The 19,191-nt window shown below is 54.5% G+C and overlaps 7 protein-coding genes across 7 annotated transcripts; 3 read left to right on the top strand and 4 right to left on the bottom strand.

Moving 5' to 3' along the window:
- Positions 1 to 415: 415 nt before the first annotated feature.
- Positions 416 to 1,236, bottom strand: PG985_004573 (uncharacterized protein; the record flags this gene model as incomplete). Its single annotated transcript, XM_066824342.1, has 2 exons — positions 416 to 987; positions 1,125 to 1,236. 2 exons carry the CDS (start codon positions 1,234 to 1,236, stop codon positions 416 to 418), a joined length of 684 nt encoding a protein of 227 aa, XP_066687502.1.
- A 2,731-nt stretch (positions 1,237 to 3,967) lies between these two features.
- PG985_004572 (DNA replication initiation factor cdc45) lies at positions 3,968 to 6,610 on the bottom strand (the record flags this gene model as incomplete). Its single annotated transcript, XM_066824341.1, has 1 exon — positions 3,968 to 6,610. One exon carries the CDS (start codon positions 6,608 to 6,610, stop codon positions 3,968 to 3,970), a length of 2,643 nt encoding a protein of 880 aa, XP_066687501.1.
- A 1,362-nt stretch (positions 6,611 to 7,972) lies between these two features.
- Positions 7,973 to 9,467, top strand: PG985_004571 (methyltransferase type 12; the record flags this gene model as incomplete). The annotated part of the gene is made up of 6 exons (XM_066824340.1): positions 7,973 to 8,253; positions 8,344 to 8,502; positions 8,589 to 8,602; positions 8,658 to 8,865; positions 8,915 to 8,932; positions 9,026 to 9,467. The coding sequence occupies 6 exons, from the start codon at positions 7,973 to 7,975 to the stop codon at positions 9,465 to 9,467; spliced, it is 1,122 nt and encodes a 373-aa protein (XP_066687500.1).
- A 1,043-nt stretch (positions 9,468 to 10,510) lies between these two features.
- PG985_004570 (uncharacterized protein) lies at positions 10,511 to 11,686 on the top strand (the record flags this gene model as incomplete). Its single annotated transcript, XM_066824339.1, has 3 exons — positions 10,511 to 10,643; positions 10,749 to 10,986; positions 11,155 to 11,686. The coding sequence occupies 3 exons, from the start codon at positions 10,511 to 10,513 to the stop codon at positions 11,684 to 11,686; spliced, it is 903 nt and encodes a 300-aa protein (XP_066687499.1).
- Positions 11,687 to 12,026: 340 nt separating this feature from the next.
- Positions 12,027 to 13,248, bottom strand: PG985_004569 (uncharacterized protein; the record flags this gene model as incomplete). The annotated part of the gene is made up of 3 exons (XM_066824338.1): positions 12,027 to 12,292; positions 12,353 to 12,823; positions 13,128 to 13,248. The coding sequence occupies 3 exons, from the start codon at positions 13,246 to 13,248 to the stop codon at positions 12,027 to 12,029; spliced, it is 858 nt and encodes a 285-aa protein (XP_066687498.1).
- A 1,631-nt stretch (positions 13,249 to 14,879) lies between these two features.
- On the bottom strand, positions 14,880 to 16,164 carry PG985_004568 (Malate l-lactate protein; the record flags this gene model as incomplete). Its single annotated transcript, XM_066824337.1, has 2 exons — positions 14,880 to 15,327; positions 15,461 to 16,164. 2 exons carry the CDS (start codon positions 16,162 to 16,164, stop codon positions 14,880 to 14,882), a joined length of 1,152 nt encoding a protein of 383 aa, XP_066687497.1.
- A 1,162-nt stretch (positions 16,165 to 17,326) lies between these two features.
- PG985_004567 (uncharacterized protein) lies at positions 17,327 to 18,078 on the top strand (the record flags this gene model as incomplete). The annotated part of the gene is made up of 2 exons (XM_066824336.1): positions 17,327 to 17,797; positions 17,878 to 18,078. The coding sequence occupies 2 exons, from the start codon at positions 17,327 to 17,329 to the stop codon at positions 18,076 to 18,078; spliced, it is 672 nt and encodes a 223-aa protein (XP_066687496.1).
- Between the last annotated feature and the right edge of the window lie 1,113 nt (positions 18,079 to 19,191).

The raw sequence follows: 19,191 nt of genomic DNA, 5'->3' as shown, positions 1-19,191 counted from the left end.
ATAAGTCCAAACGTACTACTACAGCATATTTTGAGTAACCCAACTTCGAAGAAAAAAAAAATCGTAGACGCTCATGATGATTCGTAATGACCGACCGACAAAGGGAATGGAAAAACAGAAGATAAAACACAAACCCCAAACCCAACAGATATATCGTGGGCGCTGCCGCTGCGGGCTGGCTGGCTGTTGTTCCCGAATGCATCGCTGTTCTCTAAATTTCCAATTGGTTTTGTTCTGTTCCCTACTCCCATTAGTCGCCCAATCCCATCCCCTTCTCCTGGAAAATTCATGGTCGATCCAAAACCGCTGACGAATCCCAACGTGGGAGCGAGGTAGTAGAGAGACGTGTGAGAGCGAGGGGAGAGAACCAGTCTCGTCTCGTATAAGTAAGCATGCATATATATGCATGCGTTCGTTAATCGCCAAGGTAAGCCTGCTCGATGGTAACGTGCCCTTCCTCAGTATCGTTGTGGCCCCTAATCATAACGATGCCCTCGCCGTAGCCATCCTGAAGGCCGCCCGTAAAACTTTCCATGGTCCAGGCCGCGAGGCCGCTGACGATCTGACCGACCTTGCCGTCGCCGGCCTTTTGTATCTTTGCGCTCAGGTGCACACTATGCTTCCCGACGCTGTTGGCGAACCAGTACCCGTGCGACACGAGCTGGCTCGAGAGGTTGTACTGGCGCTCGTACCTAACGCCCATGCGGCCCATAAGCAACACTGTGCACCAGATTGCGTGCAGCGCCACCATGGCCAACGCTACTGCCTGCTGCACCCCGCGGTGCAGGAACGTCTTGCCGCGGTCCGTCGGTCGCCGGATCGCGATGCGCCGCGTCGGCCGTGGACGTTCGGCCAGAAAAGGTGCCGACCGCAGCAAGATGTCCGTCTCCAGCTCGTTAAGGTTGTCCGGGCATGCCCGCAGGTAGTAGGCGACACCATCGATGTAAGAGCGGCGCTCAAACGACGGGTCGTCCAGCTCTTCCGACGCTATCGCTGTCAGATGTTGACCTGATTGTTGCACGATGCGTTAGTGCACTGTTCAATCACATGTCAAAAGGAAGAAGCGGAAGCGAGTCAGCTCCAAAAGAAGTGGGCGGAAGTGGATGCATAGAGCGTGTAAGTACCTTGGCGTGCATATCTCCACTTGACACCTGAAGGCGTCCAACGACTTTCATGGGGGTTACCCTTGGAGTCCATGGCCAGTTGTTTGAGCTTCAGCTGCTGCTGCTCCTCCATGACGGGCGCTAGGGGGGCACCGTAATGCTGCTGCTGTTGCTGCTGATGTGCGTAATTCTGGTACTGAGGTGGTGGTGGGTAAAATGGTTGCAACTGTTGCTGTTGTTGTTGCATCTGCTGAAACTGCTGCAGCTGCTGTTGCTGCTGTTGCTGTTGATGGTACTGATGCCGGCTGTACTCCAAGTTGCTGAGGCTGCTGCGGCCGCTCACGGACGTGCGGGTCGAAGACGAGGTGCTGCTCGAGGTGTAGAGAGTGGTGGCATTGGATTCGGCTTCCGAGATCAGCGACTCGGCAGAACTAGATGCACTCAGATCACTCTCGGCGTAGGTCCGGCTAGACGATCTAAGAGTAGTTCCAGCAGTCGAGACGGAGGTCGAGGCAGAGCGCCGGCGGGACGGTTGCGGAGGGGGGAGGCGCATTCTTGAGATTGCCGATGCTAGCGGTCTTCCGGGGCTTCTTGGTGCGCAGTGACGAGACCTTGGAGGAAACCGACTCGGGCACCAGCATGTTAAACATGTCGCCTGCCAGGGTGGAAAGATCGATCTGTTCCATCATCGGAGGACAGGGAAGGGAGGGAAGCCGCTGGCTGTTATACAGGGGATCCGGTACGCCAGTAGCACTTCGCTCTATCCTGCTCGCTCGGCTGTTTCCCGGTGTGTTGATTCCGATTAGTGTGAAAGCGGTGGCTTGCGTGGCTAGAGTCTGTCTCCCATAGATACAGGCCAAGTAAAGTTCTGAGAGGCTGACGGAAGGGGGAACGGAGAGGAGAATCAGAAGGAAAGAAGGGAAAGAAAGACCCAAATCAATTGGGTAATCAACCGAAAGCAAAAATAGGTAAACAAGTAGAGTGGGGGCCTCCACTGCCGGCGGTGGGTAAGGAAGTAGTAGTCACGATTCCGTTTCTTGAGGCTCTTCTAGCTACCACGGCCGACTTTCTTCGCGGGATAATAGGGATGCGACCCTGCAGAGAAAGTGGATGGATGGCCTTATCTTGTGTCAGATTCCGAGATCCCTGTCTCCCGCTTTTCTATTGCTTCTTGCCTACTAGCAAAATACCAGTACCTGGGTCAGGTAGGACCCCTTGCTGGGTCGGGACCTAAGCTGCTGTGGATGGGGCGGTCAAACACGACTATGCAGGTCGAAGGTTGACATGTGCGATAGCCTGTGCGACACCCACGTGCGACTTACAATACACGCCATGTGAAGATCCGTTCGCAGGGAGCCCAATCAGAGAAATACGACTCACGCCCTCCCTTAATACGAGTCCTCGGAACTCTGTCCGACAAGACAGACAGATCACTTGCCTAGTAGTGCTATCTGCCTAGGCCGGCGAATCGTATGCAAGTGCAGTTGATGCATTCGTCGTATGCTCCAGACTTTGGAGGAGCCGGCGGTTTACTGTTTACACCGTAGTCGCTGCAAGCGTAAGGAGTGCAGATGGGGGACTTGCCATTGAAGTTTCATCCTTGTGAAATCGTGGTACAGACTCGAGATATGATTGCCTGCCTCGAGTGGCCCCAACCAAACCAAGATCATGCATGTAAGGTAAGCATGTAGGTAGGTAGTAACTGCTGCATCATATGTATCGTCATGCATAGCATTGCACATTGCATCCAACCGCCCGACACCTTTTCCTTCCCCTCCCCCAGAATCGCTTCCACTTGCCAAGTCGTTAACCGAAGAACGGTTTGCTACTTGCCCTTTAGTTGCCGGCATGCTGTGACGCCCGCCTTATCGCCTAGTCTGGACGATGCACAGTAGTCGTAGTTGCGCTGAGACCTGTGGCGTCCAGTCGTGTAACAACGATAACAACGTTTGTTACCAATTTAGGTGCTCTTATGTATGTAGCCGCTGATCGGCCTGCTAGGTAGCTGCTAGCTGCTAGCCAATTGGCCCGTAACGCACCACAAACCCAAACAACACGACGCACATACGCAAGCGCTCAGTTAGTTACTGCGTTCCCATCTGCCGCGGTGGCCACCCGCCGCATGTGATGAATTGGGTGTCCTACGCGAAACCTTGAGATTGATATTGCTTCATTTGAATCTGGATCAGCCGACGCCGACACTTGGAGAAAGCGGCCATGGAAATCGGCTGGCTCATTCTAGAATAATGTCCCGTCTTCGTATTGTTATACTACTATGTTTTGTCAACACAACAAACAGCGCCGCCATCTTGTAGGCCCCGTCACAGCTGAGCTGGGTTTCATTTTATACCAACGGCGGATACGGCAGAATCTTCGATTGCAACATGACTACGCCACATGACCAAATATTCCTCAGGCCTCTGCCAAACAGAACCCTACCTGAGATCAGGGCACTCGGAAACGCTTGATCAGCCGATTTGTCACCAAGAGATTTCGAGGTGCTTATCATTCAGTGTATTATTCGACAAGTTCATCAGGCCGGCATGCTATCATGGTGCTGTCTATGGCTCCGGCAAGTACTTACTTGCGTCCTTTCATAGATATAGTCCGACCACTTAGTCGGGTCATATCTATCGTAAAGCTCCATCATTATCCATGCATCGTGAATGTACACCTTGATTCTCCTTCCCCTAGTAGCCCCTACAAGACCGAGAGCCGTCGGCAGAAATGAATGGAAACAGGTATATCGGAACCGTAGCTCTCCTTCGCCCCAAAAACGCCGCGCCGCAATATGCTCTTATGCTTGAAAATGGCACTCTTAACCTTTCCAGAAGACCCCCCGGCCTGTTCTCCGGGCTCATTGTTTACCCAACAACGGCCTTAGAGCTCAGGCTCTCCAAGAAACCAGCCAGATCCTCCTTCCGCACTTCTACGACGCAATGCTCGAAGCTGTCGATGCGGACACGGGCATTGGTTTCTGCTGTCACATCCTGGAAAGCACTGCCAAATTTGTTGAGACCGTAACCGCGGCGTCGCCTCTCCTCGAGTTCCTCCTCGTCATCCGAGTCATCATCCGAATCTGAGTCGCTTCCTTCCGATTCTGTTTCTTCCTCGTCGTCATCGTCGTCCTCTTTGTTTTTAGATTGGCGCTCTGCCTTCTTTGCCGCGCGCTTTTCCTCCTGGATTTTTCGCCTGGCTTCGCGCTCTTTACTTTTGGCTTCCTTCTTGGCGGCTTTCTCCTTGGCCCCTTCCCGGTCCAGGAATGCAAGATCCGGGCCGCCGCCACCACCCGTACCGACAACAACATATACACCACGGCTTTCGTTCAGGCTCGCTACAACTAAAGGAGTGCCCCGACCTCCATGCGCCAGCTTGCCGTTGGTATCGCGTTCTTGTTCCGCAAGGGCTTCGCCGATCCAAAGTGCCAGCTTGGTCAAAGCGGCAGGATGGCTGAAGAGCGGCACGTCAGGCCCGTCTTTGATGACACACATGCGGAAGGCCAGAAGATGCTTGATTTGCCGCTTGCCGATGAGTGACGTGCCAGTGCGGAAGATAGCTCTGTGCAGGTATTGGGCCGTTGGTAGACCGGCTTTAAGGGCATCTATGTCCTCGAGCGCATCATAGGCGTCCCAGAAGCGAGACACCCACTCCTGGCTCTCAGCGAAGCCGTGGTCGTCAGCCACGTCAGCCGGGTCTGCCAGCTGAGATAAAGACTGGCTTGATATGGCGCCTGCTCCGTGGTTATGTTTGCCGACCTCGAGAAGTGCACCAATAACAACGCCGACGTCTTGGGCAGAAAGCGTTGCACGCCAGCCCCAGCTGCGGACAAATCCCCAGCCATCTTTTGCACCTGCGCGGTCGCGACCGTCCGTTTCGGCTGCGGGGACCATGTCATCCAGGTTGTAGAGCGACGCGTATTTCAGGAGCTTTGTTCTCAGCTCCTTTTTCAGCATCATATCCATATGGACATAGCTTTGCTTACACTGCACCAGACTGACGCCCATCTTGGCGAGTAGCTTGTGCAGTCGTTTCAGTCCGCTGTCACTCCATATCCGCAATCGGGAGAACAAGTAGGGTGAGTGCAACATGCTGTCATAGAGCGACCAGTGCCTGATGAGGAGGAATTTTGGCTCTGGCGATAACCTGATGGATGTGTCCTCGGGGCTGCGTGCCGTGGTGGGAATAATGCCGGCACTCTCGGCAGGCGAGACTCTGCCATTCTGCGAAGAAAGCTCAGGTGGGTTCAGGCGTCGGACCTCGTCACGAAGAAGTTGGCGCAACCTGGCTCCACGGACACCCATCCAGCCGGACATTGGTTTCGAGTCGGATCCGCGAACAGTAACCGCTAACCCGGCAGACGATCGACCATAAAGCTCCATAGAGGTGACACCAACAATTGTGAGCCAGAGTAGATCGTTGTCCTCCCTACCGAGTTCCGACGCGAGGGAGTAGACCATGGCGCTGATGGGTTCGGAATATGATGCTCCCATGCGGTAGTAGTTTCGCAGAACCGTCTCGTGCTCCTGCTTCATTCGCAAGAGTTTCCTTCGAAGTGCACGAGCCGAGGGTCTCTTAGGAGGCTGAGCTGCTGATGGCGGGTCTTCTGCATCGTCAGAGAAAATGCCGGGATCCCTAAGAGAAACAAGGCCTCGCGGCGCTGGGCGTGGAGAGTCGGGTATGGGAGTTGACTTTGCTATGTTAGCGCCTGAAATTGCGATTGAGATGTAGTCACTTACCGAATTGCTACGCCGCCTTTGCTTCGGTCTGTCAACATCGTCTTCGCTACTGTCGTCCCGATCTGACCATGATTTTCTTTTTTGGCCAGGTCTCGGTTGTTCTATTTGCGGCACCTCCTCTTCCTCTTCCTCTTCCGAGTCACTGTCGCCATATAGATCATCGTCGTCTTCTATGTCGGGCATATCCACAAGGGCGAGGTACGCGTCTCGTTCGGTACTCAGGCTTTCCACAATGTCGCCGTCGTCAAAGACAATAATGCCTCCTTTTCCAGGTTTGTATGCGCGTCCAACTCGCCCGGCTTGAACACCTTCAGGTGCGCGTGACTTATAACTCGACGAGATTTCGGACGGGGGCTCTAGTGGGTACCCACCGAACACATTGCTGAGGTTCCAGGGTCGGTGGGAATCGAAGACCCAGACTTCGACGCCGTTGAAGCTTGCTTCTTCCCCTTCTACTTCGAGGTTGAGTATCGTGCCCATGTCGACCATGCCGCCCACACCAAGACATATGACCAATCCTCCACTGCCGCCGCGGGTTTCCATCATGGGGGCCACGAGTTCCTGGCCGGCACGTTCAAGGTCGCCATATCCTGCCACGGGGTGGATCTTGTGTGGAATGTAGTCATGTTTGAGGAGGCGTGTCAAGATTCGGCAGGCGCACAAAGCATCGGGCTCGAGGGCGACGAGGACCAGGACCGGAGGCGAGAGGGGGTGCCGGGTTCTCTGGAGGTGTAGGTACAGTTTCGAAATGAACTCGCGTGGCAGATACATCTTTCAGATAATGCAAACGCGATTTGCCCACCTACAGACTCCAATTCATGGATTCTGCAGGTTAGACTCGAGTCCTTGGGGGGTACCGGTTAGGTGGTGAGCGAGAGGGAGCGAGGGAGCGAGGCACGCGTCGAAGGTATCTTGTCTGATATGGCGTTCGACACTTAGAGCACCCTGGAGTGTATGGGCATGGCGGTCGAAACCGGATATGAACAAATGGAAGTGTTGGGTAGGTATGTTTCCGAAGAAGAATGTTTCGATACAGTATGATGGGCCTCAATTGATGCTTCGTCTCAATTCATGACCAGGACGTGTGGGAGAGATACACTGAGAGCAAGCCAGCAGTAGTGTGCAAGCAGTGGTGTGCAGATAATCCTGGGTACTTTCAATTAGGCCTGGCTGTTTTCTTAGACACAAGACGCGCTTTCTCCATTTAGAGACGCGACTCGCGTACCCAAGTACCCTGTGTTCTGCACTCAAAGCGCTAAGTGCTTTTAATGCGCGCGAGTGCGCCGGCAAGAAGCCAATGAGATCATTTTGGTTGGCGACCCGGTGGGGCGTAGAGTGTTTATGTGCCACTTTGCAGCCACGGTTTAGGTAGGTAATCAAGGCATTTAGGTAACCTACTGCCACAATGAGCGGGGAAGTGCACCAAAAGGCGCCATCACGGCCAGTTACAGTTATTATTCACGTATTCCAGAGGTTACTGCTCAATAGAAATTGAAGAGTCTTTCAGTATACATAGTGCTGTCTGTTTTAAGCACAGCTGACTACCTCCGACACTATTTAGTGGCCATTAGCCACCCAAAGTGCACATGACCACCTACATATCTGCCGCTGTAAACACATGTACTTACTGATGTTTGTCTGCCCGCCTCGATCGTCTGATTTCATCAAGCGTATCTTCAAACAAGATGTATTGCAAAAGAGTGTGCATCATCTTAGCGCCGACCTTGATAGTGAAAGCAATGGTAGGAGAGCCCATAACTAGTGGTCATAAGAGCCAACAGCTGTAAGAGAGGGGGCAGAAAGCAGGGGGGTCACGAAGGGCATTGGAGTAGGTACACAGAATCTGGAAATTGGACACTGCATGAAGCTGCAGGACAAAAGCCCAGGGTCCAGATGCATACATACTCCGCGTGCCATTCCCCCGGATACATAACTTCCAGTGCTGTCGTCTCAGTCGCTTTGGGTAACTCTTTTGCTGATTTCAATGGGCCAACAGCGTGCTTCCTGAGCCACTCTTCTCCCTCTCTTTTATACGGGCGCTGTGCCGTTCCCACATCTTTTTGAGTAGGACTGCTGGGCAGAGACTCCCGGTCTTGGCGTCTCACCGTCCTACAGCACCTAATAACGGCGGCAATGACAGACCGAGGCGACACCGATGAAGCTGACATCGATAGAACTCCGGATGGAGGCGCGAGTCCATCCTCGCCAGCCCATCACACCGCCCATGCGACATTCCCTGACTGGGGGTTTGCCAGCGACTTCGATGATTCCGGTTTAGAAGGGCTCATCACGGAGAATGCAGCCTCGCAGCCCGATCCCTCCACCACAAGCAACAGTGAGCTGGGGGAGACGCTGGATGACGATTGGCGCTCCTTGACGAGCAGCATTGCCCAGCACTACTTTGAGAATGGAAGGTACTCTCACATTTCGTATTCTCTCAGCATCCGGGTGAAATTAACAGGTTGTTGACGAACGAGTCTGGCAAGGCGGTATCATCAATACAGAGGCTCGCAACCGTATCCCTGGCCGAATGATGAGCTGGATTCGGCCCGGGAGGATGAAATGCGCGAAGTGTTCAAGGAGTTGAGGGGCGGACGGCATTTCGTCGCACCCATCGACGAGACAGCTCAGAAGATTGTTGATCTGGGCTGCGGTAATGGTGGGTAAGTTGGTCAGCATCTTCTGCGTCGGCCAGATGCCCCAATGTCGCCACGCATACCTCTGACTGATTTTACTGAACGCCATTCAGATGGGCTTCCGAAGGTAGCTGCTCGTCAACATCTCCTGGAGTAGGTCTCCGGTGCTAACGATCTTGCAGTTGCTGAGTTGTTTCCGAGTGCCGAGGTGGTTGCCATGGACATCTCACCCATCCAGCCTGTGTTCGCGCCTCCCAATCTGACCACCCGCCTTGCCGATATTGAAACGGACTTGGACGGGGTTTGCCACATGCCGAGTGATCTCGTTCATCTGGGAAGCGTGGCTCCATATCTCAGGCGGCCAAAAGAATTAATAGCAAAGATGCTGGCGTAAGTCTTGCCAACCGACATCCACGTGCCCGAGGCTGATCAGAAGCAGAAATCTGCGACCTGGAGGGTAAGCCTCACATACCGCGCCATATACGGCTTGCATATTCTGATCCCTGCATGGCGGGATGATGGCGTCACGCTACTAATACATGCATCTTAGCTGGATCGAATTCGAAGATTTGCAGACCAAGGTCTTTAGTGATGACGCGCCCTTACCTCCGGAGAACGGCTTCGCCTACGCCGTTTATCTATACAACAAAGGGCAGAGAGAGAAGTTCGGCTTTGACTTGGACACGGCTTGGAATCTGCCACAGGCGCTGAGAGAAATCGGCTTCATCAATGTCCGGCAGGTCATGTATAAGGCCCCTGTTGGTCCATGGCCAGAACACCCTCGCGGGAAGTGGATTGGCTACCTGCTCCAGTCGGTTCTCCGGCAAATTGTAGAACCTCTGGCTCTGAGGCCACTACAGGCACTGGGCCTGTCGCAGAGTGACATAAGCGCTGTTGTGCACGACTTCGACCGCGACTTGGCCGATACTAGTCTACATATGTGGATGCCGATAACAATAATAATCGGCCAGAAACCCCCGGAAGCCAGTTGATGAAAGGAGGATAACCGGTGATGGGGAAACTTGTGAGGTACCAGCTCTACCTGAAGATTGATTCGATTGTCTTTCACAGAAATGGTCAGGAAGCTCGCCTCGATTGTTGAGGTGCACAGTCCTTCATGGCGAGCGCTGTTTGAGTGATGGGTCTAAGACGAAGCTTGAAAACATGAGATTGGAAACATAAAAGGACCATGTCAGAACGGTTTAAACGCCATATCGACAAAGCGGAAGTGCTGGTATACGGTCGACTTCTGTGGCTTTGGGTCAGCCTGGGTAATTTGTCTAGTCTAGTTTCAGCTGTCATGATCTTCGACATGATATGATGAAAATGATCAAGCAAACATACTGACCGCTTCGCACGCAAACTAGTAGTGACGTTTAGTTCCATCTTGGCCAAGCCATCTCATCGTCAGGTATGAGTAGGTAGGTATCGATATGAGGGTTAAGGTACAGTGACAGATGCTATGATTGGCCGCGCCCAGCTGAAGATGCTGCATCGGCTAGTTTATCAGCCCGTCGGCAGCCCCTGCAACTGAGCTGACACTACCAACTGACTTCTTCTGTGAATATCATATATTCAGTACTCAGTACGCGCGAGTGATTCTTCAAGAGGCGTCTTCTTCGACATACTCCCTAATAGCCTTTTACTGCCTTGTCGCCATTACTCCTCTCCCCTTAGTCCCCACGAATTGTGATATCCGGCTGGCTATCAGGGCAATGGCTAATTCGAGTATTCCCATCGCTGGAGATACCGGTCCCAGCAATCTGCAGGAGCATGATGACAGCTCGGACTCGGAAAGTATATCCGCCGGGCACAGTCTCTCCTCGCGTGCATCTACCTCGGCCAGCGAGATGGGCGAACCAGCCACTGATTGGCGTTCCATTACCTCGAGTGTCTGGAATCACGACTACGAGAGTGGAAGGTAGGTTTCCGGCGGCATTGCTTCCCAACCTTCCGTTCACGCAATGCTAAACAAAGGAAAAATGAATATCAAGGCGCTATCACCACTTTCGATCGGGGCGGTATCTCTATCCAAATGACGACAAAGAGCAGAGCCGCGAAGAGGCGGCTCACGTTCTTTACAGCGAAATCCTCGACCACCGAAGCTTTCTGGCCCCCGTGGCGAATGGGCCCCAGAAAATTATCGATCTGGGATGAGGCCCTGGGTTGTGAGTTTAGCATGGTCAGCCTCGCAATCGATGATATACAACTAACACGTTTTTTGGTACTGTAGCTGGGCTGTAGAAGGTAATGGTGCCGTTGGCAACCCATAGGTTCACAGAGCGATGCTAACTTCACCCTAGTTGCTGATAGGTTCCCCGAGGCCCAAGTACTTGGGGTCGATCTATCGCCCATTCAACCGCTCTGGGTTCCCCCGAATCTGTCTTTCATGGTGGACGACATCGAGGACCATGAATGGACGTACGGCAGTGATTTCGATCTGGTCTACATGAGGCACACGTTATTACATCTACGCGGCGATTTCGATAGTCTGCTTGCCAGGGTTTTCAGGTGAGTTCGGGCTGAGCACCTATCGGCGGAACGAATGAGCTGATCAGTAGCAAATAGAAATCTGCGTCCAGGCGGGTAAGCAGTTTTCATATATATGTAGACACACAGATGATGCACACAGATCATCGCCAGCCAGCCAGATCCACTGACCATTCACCCCGCGCGCAGCTGGTTCGAAACGCACGATGAAAGATGTACGCTTATCACCATGGCACCGCTGAAGACGCCTTCGCCACCATATGACACGTCAAACTACGTCGTGCCGGCCGAGGCGCGCCGACCGATCTGCCCCAAGACGGGCCTCGGACGGATCACCGACCTCTGCCACCGGGCGGTCAAAGGGGCGTGGACCCGCGAGGAGGTCGAGCCGGTGCACCAGCGGCGGGCCTTGGAGGCGGCCGGCGTCGTCAACGTGCGCGAGGAACACTTCGACATCCCCATGGGCCCGTGGCCCGACGACCCGCGCCGGAAGTACCTCGGCCTCATGAAGCACGAGGACCTCCTCGCGTTGGCGGACCCCGTCAGCCTCAAGCCCCTGCAGAACCTCGGTCTCTCCCCGAGCGAGATCAACGACGCCGTCCAAGAGGCCCTCGAGATGATCAATGACGCCAGTTTGCGCCTAGCTATTCCCTTCACCGTCATCTACGCCCAGAAACCAGATGGTGCAGAGCAAGCCCCCAACACGAATACTGTCGAATGAAGGGTAAAAAGACTGGGTTCTTCTTCAGACCTGAAATACTATTGACTCTGCAGGTATATCATCTCGCAAATAGATTAGAAATTCACATACAAACCGGCGAGAACTGGATATGAGTAGAGCCGCGACATACTTGACTATTTCAAGACGAGAATGCAAATGATGTCTATCAATTTTTATACTACTACTATGAGATGCTCTCTACCTAGTGAAGGCGCTGTATGAGTTGTAAAAACAGGATATAATATACAGGGGCCCAGACCGCGGACGAAACTCATAGCCCCCCTAACCACGGTAACTTTCCGAGACGACAATCGACAACAACACGACGACGCGAGGCTATTTACATCATGGCGTGGCCGTCAATGCCGATGACCTTGCCGTTGACCCAGCCACCGTCGTTGGAGGCCAGGAAGCAGACGACACGGGCAATGTCGATGGGGAGACCGACACGGTGGAGGGGAGACCAGGTGGCGGCGTACTCGTCAACGCCCTCGTTGTCGAGGTCGCTGCCGCCGGGGATGTACTCGCGGCAGACGGCGTGGTACATGTCGGTCTTGATGCCACCGGGGGCGATGCAGTTGACGGTGATCTTCTTGTCGCCGAAGTCTGTTTTTGTGATTAGCATTGATACCGTTATCGAAGTGCTGTAAGAAGGATGGTACGTACCAACAGCCATGCAGCGCACAAAGGTCTCGATGGTGCCCTTGCTGCCCGAGTAGACGGCGTGCTTGGGGACGCCCTTGGCCTGGCCGGTGATGGAGCCCATGAGGATGACGCGGCCGCCGACCTCGAGGTGCTTGTAGGCCTCGCGGGCGACGAAGAACTGGCCGCGGGTGTTGACGTGGAAGACGCGGTCGAACTCCTCGGGGGTGACGTCCTTGACGTGGCCGAAGGAGACGACGCCGCTGTTGGAGCAGACGATGTCGAGCTTGCCCCAGAAGCTGACGGCCTCGGCGAACATCTTGACGATCTGGTCGACGTCCGACACGTTGGCCTTGATCGACCGGGCGTCCGAGCCTGACTTCTTGATGGCCGCGCACACCTCCTCGGCCGACTCCTGGCTGTTGGCGTAGTTGACAATCACCTTGGCGCCGCGGCGGCCGAGCTCCATGGCCATCTCGCGGCCGATACCGCGACCTGTAAGCGCATAGTATGGTTAGCCGGCTGTGCCTGTCAATCTGGAGGTGAAACGTGGAATGCGGTGCAAGGCTATGCAATGTCGTGCAGCGTGTTCCGCAGTTGAGACATATTGCTCTTGCCAAATGGGGCAAGTCGACCCCTGTCGGGGAGACTAGGATGTGAGCACCGGATGTCCGGTGGGGGTGGCCCCTCTTAGCCCCGGATAGCAGCAGACAGCCGCAACCAACAGATTTTGGGCAGAGATAGAGGAATGGTGAGGAATGGAGTAAGCCATAGGGCTGGGAATCTGTTCAGAACTTACCGGCACCAGTAACGAGGGCGACCTTGCCCTCCAGCGAAGCAGAGGCGAGACCTAGGGGACCGGGGATCTCATCGTACTTGCTGGTGCCGCGGGGGGCAGAGACGGTAGTAGTTCCAGGCATTTTGAAGGGTAGAGATTGAAAGAAGGGTGATGAGTAAAGAGGAGTATAGTGAAGTCTTTAGAATGTAGATGCTTGGAAATGGTCTGAATGAGATGGTGCAACTGGAAGCAAGAGAGAGAGAGAGCCGATGTTGTGTTCACTTATATATATCAGACTCCACGACCGAGTGCGGGATCCGAACACGCCCACGCCTTGAAGAAACCCATTTCGTCCCAACTCCGCCGCCACGCCTGGTTTGGGGGGTCTGTGAGAAGTTGTTTTTCTCCCCTCGCTTCCGGTTCATCTGGGCGGCCGGCGGACAAGATTGGAGAAGCCGTACTGACGGGGCACCCACAGCTCTCAGCACAAGGCAGGGGCCGAGCACGCCAAACAACCACTGCTAGTTCGGGGTTATGTCAGCCAAGCAAACCCCACCATATGGCATTTTGAGTTGCTGGATCGATACAGTGCAAAGGTTCATTCGTCTAGTTGGCCAGAGGACCGCACCCTCTCTTTGGTCCGGTCTCAAGTGGTTGTCCGGACGTCTCATTTCTTGGGAGCCTTGGATCCAAGCTGAACGTCCGGCACACCGTGTACCTGCCTACCTCTTGGTTGTCAATCCCCCAGGCTTCCCGCCCCCCTGGGGTCTGACTCCGGCCAGTGCGCCTGAGTTTGAGACGGTGCACAATCTTCCCGTTGCTTATTTACACAGTCCGAGGGGCGTTACTCAGTCGGTCCCGAGCACACTTGCGGATCCCCTCCACAACACTGTCTCGTTTGGCGTGGATCGCGGCTGGCTGCCCTATAATAAGTGATGCTATCACGTCTCTGTTCACCTGGAGAAGCTCGGTCTTCGGCACATCTACGAAACTGGGTACGATCGTAGAGTTGGTATGGCTTGCGGGTCATATGCATAACAGAAGCCGCTGCGGCTTTGCTTCCGGGGACGGTCCGTAGGGTAGCTCCAACATGCTAGCCCCGCTACCGGCCTTGTTGCGACAATCCGGGACACTGCCGGCGCCGTGCGTTCCTTCTCTAGATCCCAAAGCAACAACAATATTTGGTTCCACGATTCCCAATCTGAATATTTTCCACGGGTAGGCGGTTCTAACTGACCCGAAGGCTTTGCACAGAGGCACCACGCGAGCCCTAGGATGTTAGTCAGGGGACGAGCTATCATTAGCGACGCCGCAGATCCGCGTGTTAGTAACCACGATGCCGCCGCTCCAACCCTAAATATGCATGGCAACACGAGATGCTTTTCAGGGACCAGTTAGAAGAAGGCCTGGGCCTGGGCTCTGGACGCCACCGAGTTGGTAACTTGCAGCCCGGAATCTTGCAACAGGGCTTCATTGGCACAACAGTCCGGGCCCCGGCCATTTATTAGGTCGCTTGGCTGCCGCCACAATCTACAGCCGCCACGTCCGTCCCACCAACCATCCTGCTGGATCATCCGTGGGCTTGTAAACCGAAATCTTGCAGAATCAATATTGACTGACTTGAATGTAAACCATTTACTCGAGTTCCTTCCAGCCGTATCTTCAGAGCCCGACATGTGATATGGGTTGCATGTGGGCTGCGTGGGAAATATTGGTAGTAGGTATGGAGTTTTCACCGCAGCGTAATTAATGCACATCGTATCTTATCCTCCGCTATTGGGCCGCCGCTGCCTCTTGGCCACTCCCCTTGGCTGGCATCACCCTGACCTCCTCGGTCCCGACCCTGCGCGCCTCCTCATTCAGCGCCGCCACCTCGGCCGCAACGTAGGGGATACCCTCGCGGCGCCGCGCGCGCTCCGTCCGCTGCTCGATCTCGCCGGGGAAGTAGACGCGGTCGACGCCGGCGGCGGGCTCGGACTCGTGGACGACGCGGTCGTACAGGTACCGCATGCGCTCGCGGAAGTCGGCGAGCGGCAGGAACAGGTCGGGCTTGATGGCCACGATGAAGTGGCCCGCGTCGGCCGGGCGCGACGGGTCGTACGGGTTCGCCACGTGGCCTGCGAAGGCCGACCCGGAGAAGACGCCTGAGAAGACGTCCATCATGATGGACAGGGCCGAGCCCTTGGGGCCGCCCATGGGCAGCATTACGCCTTCGAGCGCCCTTTGGTGCGACGGACGGATTAGCACGATGTAGTCAATGTAAAATACCCCCTTTTTGTAGTCCACGGAATAAGAAGGGTAGGCGAGCTTGGCTGGCCGACCGCTCTAGCCCCCAACAGTCAGGGACCACTTACGCAGCGGGATCATCCGTCGGCCGACCCTCGGCATCCAGAGCCCAATCCATCGGGATCTTCTCCCCACGCCGCTTGGCCTTGTAGACCTTACCACGGGCCGCGATCGAGGGCGCCATGTCCAGGATGAACGGCGACTCGTCGTCGGCGCCAGGGGCCCCGCACGCAATCGGCGAGACCCCCAGCAGCTTGGTGCGGGCCCCCCACGCGGGCAGCGCGGGACTCGAGTTGGTGAAGACGAGGCTCATCATGCCCTCGTCGAGGGCCTTCTGCACGAGCCACGCGCTCATGCCGAAGTGGTTCGAGTGCTTCACCGACACCATGCCGATCCCGTACACTTGGGCCATGTCGACGGCGGCCCGTACCGCCGCCGCCCCCGCCACGGCCCCGAACGTGTTGCGGCCGTCCACCTGCGCCGCCGCGGGCGTCACCTGCGTCAGCGTCGGGCTGGCCGCGGGGTCCAGCACGCCCGCCCGCACCCGCGCCATGTACGACGGCAGCCGGTTCACGCCGTGCGTGTCCACGCCCCGCAGGTCCGCCGCCACCAGGCACTCGGCCACGGTGCGGGCGTGCTCCGGCGGCGCGCCGTTGCCGCGCAGGACGCCTTCGGCGAAGGACTGGGCGTCGGCCGCCGTGACGGAGAGCTTGCGGCTTTCCTCGTCCTCGGCGGCCGGTTTTGGTTGCGGATGTTCTGCTGGGGTTGCCATGGTGGTGGATTTGTACGGGGTATACGCAAGAACCGTCTCAACTTACAAAAGACACTAAAGAAACTGTCGTTTCTCGTAAAGAGGTTTTCTATCTAGTAAGAAGGTGCAATTCTAGTGATACCAAGGCCTGAATAATCAGCCCGGGGATTTAACGTGTATTTTCGGCAGTAAGGACTGTCATCATCGACCAACGATGTCGGAGACTTTCCCCAACATTCCCCAGCTTCGGCTAAGCAAGTGAGTGAGTAATGGGGGAGATCCATTCACTGGACTTGGCTAGTCCCCACTAATGCCCGTTCTGTCCGGCGCAACTTTGACAATAGCGATTGCCATCCTTTAGATCGGTCTAAGTAGACTCTTGATTCACATGTAATCCGACGATGGAACTCGCTGGTTCACATGCACCATCAAAACTACTCCAAGGCTCGTGCTGGTGTAAGTAACCTGGCAATACCCCTTAAACCAGCCATTGCACCGTGTTGGTTGCGGCACTCATCTTAGTTCCATCTAGTATTGAGAGCCGGTACGCCTACTTGTATCATTCGGAAACACACCGTCGTCCAGGCCAATATGTCCGGCTGAGCCACACAAAAGCCAATGGCTATACGACCTGCGTATAGATGGGAACAGAGATGACTAATATGGTGGTGGCTGGCACCGTTCTTTGGTGGTTGCCAGATCATTGCAGCCAGGAGGCTTAAACGAGTAATCCACAGGACATGACTGCGTGGACGTGAAAGTGTCTTATTAGCAATACAAGTGTTTCGTTTCTACCTATATAAAGACTTGTTAGAGCAACTGTAATTGGTTCTAAGTTTTGATACGCTTATCCTGTAACTTCTTTATATCCCCTTTTCTTCTCGGCATTCAACTTCACGCATAATGTCGCAGAGTTTATCATGGCAGAATAGTCCATGGCCATTGATTAGCTTCGTTGAACATGGCGGCGAGGTAAGTGAATCCGATTGTCCCCTGCGACTGGCTACAGATGCATGAACTTATACAAACTGTCCAGGAACCAAACGAAGGATTGCAGCCCAGTACGTGAGGTTGTTATATGCTTAGATCGCGTGGCCTCCCGCAATCAATTTCCCCCGACGAATCCGGAGTACTCATCCAACTGACGATGGCTGTTTCCAAAGTGGTGAGAGACATGATCATAATGCACAATGCCTTCATCCGAGGGCTTACGTCCATATACCTGCAATGCGTCCATGTCGAAACATCCCCAGGGGACATCCCCGATTTCGTGGCTTTCTGCAAAGTCTGGGGCGAGCTGTTGCAAGACCATCACGAGACGGAAGAAATAGACGTCTTCCCATTCCTGGAACAGGGTGCCGGTGTGCCGGGGCTGATGAAGAGCAGCTTCGAGGAACACCGGGCTTTCGACGCGGGACTGGTCGAGTTTATGACTTATATCTGGAAGGTAGAAGCAGGCGAGAATAAGTACAGTGGCCAGAAGCTCAAGACTGTCATCGAATCGTTTGCGCCGACGATGCACGAGCACATGGTCAACGAGATCCCGACACTGCTGGCTCTGGACAAGTACTCGGACAAAGTCAACTGGGGAGAGTACTGGAAAAAGAAGGCGGCGGAGATCTTTGACAAGAAATCGGCCGATCCAGCCACCAAGGTACGTACGTCCGTTGTTTTCCGCTGCGGGTGACAGGAGGAACGGAATGAGCAAAACAAAAGCTGACAAGACTTGGGAAGGTCATTATGTTGCCCTTTGTCTTGACTTGTACGGATGCGACGTTCGAGGATGGCGTCTATCAGTGGCCGCCCAACTTCCCGTGGATTGCCAAGATGATCACCCGATACTACTACTTCCCGCAGCACGGGAATTGGTGGCGGTTTGGGCCGGTCGACTCGGCGGGCCAACCCCGAGAACTACCCTTCGCGAAAGCCGGATAGATTGATCGGCGGGATCAGGGGTCTCTCCCCATATAAATGACTTGGAAATTGTCCCGAGCCCATGTCAAGTGTGTGTCGATCAGGTGAGATACGTCGAGCTTGGAGTTTCTGTTACGCAGCGGCTGGTTTCCCATGCTGCCAACTTACTAGTTACCAGCTTCTTGATTCTCTGGTAATAGCCGGGCCAGTACAGATAACATCCAATAGATAGTTCAAGGATATGTTGCACTTGCTTGGTTACCTGCTATTGTGCACACCACGTCACTCTGGGTGATAGCACACATTTGATGGGAAGCAGAAAAGTACCGAATAGGCAGTTAGCAGCCGGTTGAGAAATGTACCCGATTGGCAACTGCAAACCATCGCCAGGGTGGCATTGGCGCTAAGATCATATCGAGATTAGCGGCATCTTGCACTGCCCCCATTATGTCAGCAGCCCCCCCTTTTGTAGGGGCAGTGATTGGTAGAAATGGCAGTTCTTGTGTCACCTCTTTGCACAGGGGACAAGGGTCTGTGGTTGCCCGAGAGGATGGCACAGGTACGAACAGTGCATGTACTTGGCAGTTTTGATGAATGAACCACCACTTTGCACTCCAGGCCCCCATGCCAGCACTTGCGATGATGGATCCAACCTTTGTTTCATTGTACTTGCCATGCGTAGATTCCTCCTGCAAAAAGGGCAGGTGGGAGGGTCAGCAAGGCTTGAGGGGGCATTGGAAACCGTTTCAATCGACAGTTGCGTACTAAGTATACCTAAACCTTAGCTGTAGGCGGCTGTCGTCCTATGTTTGGTTGCAACCATATGACTGATCCCAGGTAGTATGAACTGATGACGCTTTTGTTGGTTCATGTTCATGTTGCAATACCTGGTAGTCGCACTTCGCCTACTCCAGGCGGCCCCCTCAAGTCCTGACCCCCGTCCAGGGCCTCTCCCGCTCTACCATCCACCTGCCCGCACCTACAATCCTGTACATCCTACATCACATACGCGCATATGCTCTCTTTTGGCCTCTTCGTATCGCCTACATACCTATGAACTTCCATTGATCGAGAGAGCATCAAGATTGTTTTGTCCTTCTGATTTATTAGCCTTCGACGGAGATTGGAAGCTTG

This window comes from Apiospora marii, assembly GCF_038362585.1.
Source record: "Apiospora marii strain CBS 49790 chromosome Unknown utg000003l_segment0_segment0, whole genome shotgun sequence".
Lineage (NCBI taxonomy): Eukaryota > Fungi > Ascomycota > Sordariomycetes > Amphisphaeriales > Apiosporaceae > Apiospora > Apiospora marii.
This window is presented reverse-complemented; position numbering and strand designations above follow the sequence as displayed.